Source organism: Lactuca virosa, chromosome 2, assembly GCF_052849685.1.
Source record: "Lactuca virosa cultivar CGN04683 chromosome 2, Lactuca_virosa_CGN04683_v6, whole genome shotgun sequence".
NCBI classification, from domain to species: domain Eukaryota; kingdom Viridiplantae; phylum Streptophyta; class Magnoliopsida; order Asterales; family Asteraceae; genus Lactuca; species Lactuca virosa.
Genome location: NC_136427.1, coordinates 278,804,869 through 278,810,876, shown reverse-complemented (window position 1 = coordinate 278,810,876; position 6,008 = coordinate 278,804,869). Strand labels below are relative to the sequence as shown.

Here is a 6,008-nt window from a genome sequence, read left to right as displayed (position 1 = left end):
TGAACGAACGAGATCATTGTTTATATTCGTTCATTTAACTTAACGAACGATAATTTTTGTTCATGTTCGTTCATTTATTTAATAAACGAACATAAACGAACTTCCAGCCGAACAGTTCACGAACGGTTCGCCGAACGTTCAGTTCGTTTACAGCCCTACGCGTGACGCAAAATGTGAATTTTGTAAATTCCGTAACTTCTTCATACAAACTCAGTTTTCGACGTTCTTTATATGCACGCGTAGTTATTGACGAGATCTACAACTTTCATTTAAACTTCGTCGACTAATTGTCACTTTATTTTGGAAGTTATATTTTTAAAGGGGTCAGACTGTTAAAACCTATAAAAATTATAACTCTTCCATACATCATCCGTTCTCGACTGTCTTTATATCGACGGAATTGTATCTACGAGATCTTCAACTCTCGTTTAGATTGTTTTGGCTAACAATCAATAGATTTCCATTTCGATTTCTATATCGTATACTGTTGCATTGAAACTCTTAAAAATCATAATGTTCTCATACGGAGTCAGATTTAGACATTATCTATATACACACGCTCGCTTTTACGACTACTACGACTTTTGTTTAGACTACTTAGGCTAATAAGGAATCTATTTCCGATTCGTATTTTACGACGCACTTTGCTGTATAGGGTTGAACGCAAAACTTCGAAAAATCATAACTTCTTCATACGAAGTCAGATTCAAACGTTCTATGTCTACAAAATCGTATTGACATCTTCTACACGTTTATGATGATTATTTTGGCTCAAAATTAATATATTTCTACTTCATATTTAATAATAATTGTTTAATATTACAATTTACGGATATAGTAGAAATTATGTTTTACAACTTTACAAATAAACATAATGAATTTAAACATCATATTTTTGATGGTCTTGGGAATCATGTTTATCTAAATGGTATGGATTTATGGAATATATGTTTTTTGAATTAACACTAATTTCACCAACAACAATATCACATCATATTTTAAATCTTTGATTACCTATTAAATTATTTATTTTTATTGTTGTTCACGGTGTTCATGAACAAATTATTTGTTATTTAGATTTAGAGAGAAATCAAATATTCTTCTATGTGACATTTGTCATATTCAATAAAACTAATAAATTTTTATTACACTTGTCATCATCTAAAAATGATAGAAGGATGAATAAGAATAAAAAATAAAAAAATATTTAATTTTTCTAAGACTTATTATGGTTTAGCTTTTATTATTGATTAATATTACATCACATGCATAAAAAAAACACAAATAATAGAGACATTTTTCTTTTATGTATGAATTGTTTATGCATTGTCTAGACATTTTTGGACTATTTAATTTATATGGTTGGTTGGTTGTTTAAAGTAAATTGTATTTGGTTATTGGCCGTTTTAAGTCTATTATTATAATAAAAAATTAAGTTTGCATTGTGTGCACTTTTATGTAAATAATAATATATTGTATTTGGATGAGAGGGAACGTGAAACGACAAACCCTAACGGACCAAATGACATCCCGATAACATGTTCACGAACAACTCAAGGCTCATTTTCGTTGGCCTTGATAGCCTATGGGTGCCTTATTGACATAGATGAGTAGTGTCCCAATAGATCACAGACGGTCTCACTACGAAATAACAATGGTAAAACAACGACCGATGATCCAAATGTGGGTTTTTTTTTTTTTTTTTTTTTTTTTTTTTTTTTTTTTTGCATTGGCATTTTTCGTAGCAATTTTAAACTTAATTTTTAAAATACGAAAATGCACAATTTAAACGCTTATCAAAATTTTATATTGTCTTCCAATTGTTAAAATAACCTGAATGTATTTGGGTCTGATAAGATCTAGCTATATTGCAACCAAAAATGAATTTCGCATCCTGAACAAAATTTTACATTTTCCAAAGACGATTTATTTGTAGGGCCTTAGTTAAACATAAACACGAGGCAAATTTAAAACTAAACATACGAATTTCACCGGTTATTGTTCAAATCCTCATACAGATTTATAAGTTGCAATTGGTACCGACTACCATGTTGAACTTATTGTTATATGTATGATCTACATTGCATGAAAATAAACTTTAATCCAGATAAATTAATTTATTCACAAACATGAGGAGATATTAATTTATATAGGATAAAAATATACTAAGTTTTGTAATTGGGTTTTCCGTGAACCTAACATGGCAATCCTTCTTGTAGATCATATTATCCTTGTAAAATTATTAGATCCTATTATCCTTGTATAATTATGGTAAACAATTTATTTCATTTTTTATCAAAGTACTCAATAGTAAGAGAATAAAATTGAAAATCCTAACATATATGTAATTTCAAAAGAGCGTTAACAATTCGGAGAATAGTAGTTTGACTAAACTTCATTATCTACAAATAATTTCCTAATAACAAATGGATAATCGTTGTTATATTCTATTCCTATAAATTGATGAAAAATATTTAACTGATATTGAAATATTATTTTAAATTATTGGAACCTTTTACCTTTGATTGCATGTATAGTTCTGTTTAATAAACAAATTTTTCTTAATGATATTAGTTTTGGTAAATAAATTAATAATTAATTTTATTCTATTTTTTCGGATAATTAGCTGATAACAATAATCTCTTATTTAAGAAAATAAACAGCGAAGTATAATCACTTCATATTATTTTTCTCCTCTCTTTCAACCTTAACGCCATCTTTATAGTCTAGCTGTCTTCTCTCTCACACACTAAACACACACAATTCTCTTCCTTTATATATTTATCTTTCAATTCACTCCTCTGATCGCTTCTTCAAATTCCGATTGATTACAGTAACTTTTACATCAACGATCGGCTGTTTTTTTTCTGGTAGCAGCCAGAAATCGTCGGAGAAAACAATGACAATGATGACCAATGCCGGAGGAGTAGGGCCCTTTGGCGACACTACGTTGACCAAAGTCTTCGTCGGAGGATTAGCATGGGAGACTCCCAAGGAGGCCATGAGAGAGCACTTCGACAAATATGGCGACATTCTCGAAGCTGTCATTATCTCCGACAAAACAACCGGCCGATCCAAAGGCTATGGCTTCGTATGTATCTCTTCTTATCATGCACCCCTCTCTCTGCCGTGTGATGATTCCTTCTCAACTGACTTTTTTAATTCTGTTTCTGTTATCCTGCGCATCAGGTGACATTTAAGGAGCCGGAATCCGCTAAGAAAGCTTGCGAGGATCCGACGCCGGTGATTAACGGCCGCCGTGCGAACTGTAACCTCGCTTCCCTCGGCGCACGCCGCCCGAGATCGCTAACCGTTGTGCCACCGCCGCCACCACCACCACAGCCGCAGCAGCAAACCGGTATTTTATTTTATTTTTGCCTCTTTTTCCCAATCAAATAACTAGGGTTTATTATAATGGAAGTAAGATTCAACATTACGTTTATCAATTATCAGTGCTACCTTACAGAAACAATTTAAGCGTGTGTTTGGTCTAATTGGAGTGGTGAATCGTTTTGGATTTACGTCATTGTAGGGCCTAATATAATTGTGGGACCAAGATCTGCCGGGTCGATCACACCACCTCCAAGCCACGTGCAGTGGTACTATCCACCAACGCCTACACCGGCGTCGCCGTACCACCACCACCACCACCAGGCCGCCGTTCCTTATTACGGATATGCTCCGGCGACATACGTCGCTACAACTGATGTCAGTTACAATCATGTAAGTGGATCCAGATCAGCTGCAACTCACCTGCATTTATTCCCATGAATACGCACAACTATATTCTGATTATAATCGTAATTAACCTAAATTTGATAACAAAATAAATATGGCAATTCAAAATTTTCATCATTAAGTATGTTAATTATTCGCATAATAATTCTTCTAAATATGGATATTTTGTAATTGCACAGAAATTAGGGTATACAGGTGGGGCCTACATGAATGGAGGGCACTACTCGCATGTGTATCCCAGTCAGGCTACGGTGGGTGCGCACACATTGATGCCAATGTACCCTATGAGTATGTATCAATACCATCATCAATCACAGGCAATGGGCCTACCGGCCCAATTCTTTTGTGCCCCGACATCCACTGGCCCAATCACTGCTGTTCCTGCTATTCTTTCAAAGCCCACTCCAACTCCAGGTATATATTTTTTATTATTTAATAATTTAATATTGATCAATAATTTTTCTTTAAATTCTACTAATATACATACAATCAATGATTAAAAATGTTAGATTAAGTGATTGGAATATCTATAAAACAAAAAGAAAAAAAGATACATTTTTGTTTAATTTTTTTAGTATTAAATTAAGGCGTCACACATGTAAATATGCTCCTTTTGGACATAATGTTTTTAGACCATTTTGACAGTTGGATGTGGCAGAATCACATGGTTGAAAGATGAGAATACTTATTTGGTCCAACCTGTCAAACATAAAACAAGTTGGTTCATGCTTCTCATCTTTTCTTTTTTAACCCATCACTGGTCCCTCCATTTTCATAAAGCATGCAACTTTAGTCCTTGTAATATATAAAAGATCTTCTTTTTATCCTTTACCATTAAAGTGGTTTGTACGACATGCTTTGATGGTTGTACTATGGGAACTAATGATACAAGTACAGTTTGTTTGGCTGTTGAATAGGTACAGTTGGGGGAAGAAAAGGAAGCTTTGGGAAAGTTGGCTAAAAGTGGCAAATAACAAAAAAGGAGGGGGTGGAGTGGCTTGTCAGAACAACCTTATTTTATTTGATCTGCAATGCAATAACTGCTTCTTCTTTCTTTCCCTTTTTTATTTCCTCTAATTTACATGATTTTTTATATTTAATTTTTATATTATTATTAATATTAATTCACTTCTCATTAGGCATATCTAATTAGATTCATTCGTTCGTTATCTCTTTTAATCTCCATCTAACTTATTGTAATGGTAAACCAATTAAAACTTCATCGTATTTTTTTATTATATGGGGCATTGTTATGTTTACTGTTTTGATGTTCATTAAATTTTCTGTATACAAGAAGAATACATCCCGTAAATCAAATATAATTCAAATATATTTCATTATTGATTGAAGAATATAATCGATAGCAAATTCTTAAATCGCAAAATGCTATTTATTATTACACATTACTAATGGTTAATTGATCCTTAACCCTAGAAGCAAGACAATGATTTAAAGGAATCTTTGTTTTATGGAAGAGTCTTGGATTAATATGTGCCCATGACATTAAATTTTCACATTTTCAAACATCATAACATAGCATGACTTTTAATGAAACAAAATGTAAATGATTAGCGACATTAGCGTCTTAATAATGAGCGAACAATATTTGGGATACTAGTTTTTTTTTTTCTTTTTCTTTTTCTTTGGAAACAGAGATTTTATAAAAAAAAAAGCAAGCCTCTGCCTAAAAGAACAAGGCAAGGGAAAACAAGCAAACAAAATTACAAGGTTACAAATCCAATCTGACTAATTATATAAACCGAAATTACCCCTACATTTAACCTAATTATAAACTAAAGAGACTGTTGGATTCGCTGGTTTCGTAGGGGTAGTGAACACGTTATAAACCTTGTCGTTCATCGCTTTCCAAACGCACCAAAAAAAGACCATACATGATCGCAACAAGAACCTTTCTCTTCTTTGGGCAACGCCCTCGATTAGCCGCAAAGGCGATGACCTCCTTAAAATAATTGAAGGTCTGAGAAGGAATGTCACACCCTCTAAAGATCCAAAACATCACCTCGTGGACATAAGGGCAACCAAGGAGGATGTGCTAACTAGAATGAACACCAGTAGGGACAGAGGTGGCAGGAGATTGACGGGATCAAGACATCACGACGGGCAAGGGCGGCGGCAGACGGGATGCGATCCAAACAAGCTCTCCAAATGAAACAAGTTACTTTTAGGGGAACCAAATTCGTCCAGATAGTTGGGTTGTTCGCCCCGCGAGTGAGTTTAGAGTCGATGATAAACTTGAGATTATTGGCATA

At 33.6% G+C, this 6,008-nt stretch overlaps 1 protein-coding gene across 3 annotated transcripts; it reads left to right on the top strand.

The window, feature by feature from the left end:
- Positions 1–2,717: 2,717 nt before the first annotated feature.
- On the top strand, positions 2,718–4,976 carry LOC145161177 (putative RNA-binding protein ARP1). Of its 3 annotated transcripts, none has more exons than XM_079080666.1 (5): positions 2,718–3,091; positions 3,190–3,358; positions 3,533–3,723; positions 3,918–4,152; positions 4,384–4,624. In XM_079080666.1, exons 1-5 carry the CDS (start codon positions 2,900–2,902, stop codon positions 4,545–4,547), a joined length of 951 nt encoding a protein of 316 aa, XP_078936792.1. In that variant the 5' UTR covers positions 2,718–2,899; the 3' UTR covers positions 4,548–4,624. The 3 variants fall into 3 exon arrangements, with proteins under 3 accessions (XP_078936792.1, XP_078936793.1, XP_078936794.1); XM_079080667.1 differs by lacking the exon at positions 4,384–4,624 and adding an exon at positions 4,656–4,976 and having other exon boundaries at positions 2,726–3,091; XM_079080668.1 differs by lacking the exon at positions 4,384–4,624 and adding an exon at positions 4,636–4,976 and having other exon boundaries at positions 2,727–3,091.
- The last annotated feature ends 1,032 nt before the right edge of the window (positions 4,977–6,008 follow it).

Bases quoted from the DNA above. Each gene is read 5' to 3' on its own strand.
- LOC145161177 (XM_079080666.1), top strand. From the start codon at position 2,900: ATGACAATGATGACCAATGCCGGAGGAGTAGGGCCCTTTGGCGACACT. The intron at 3,724-3,917 runs GTAAGTGGATCC...GTAATTGCACAG, and splicing joins CTGATGTCAGTTACAATCAT to AAATTAGGGTATACAGGTGG. The intron at 4,153-4,383 runs GTATATATTTTT...CCATTTTGACAG, and splicing joins AAAGCCCACTCCAACTCCAG to TTGGATGTGGCAGAATCACA.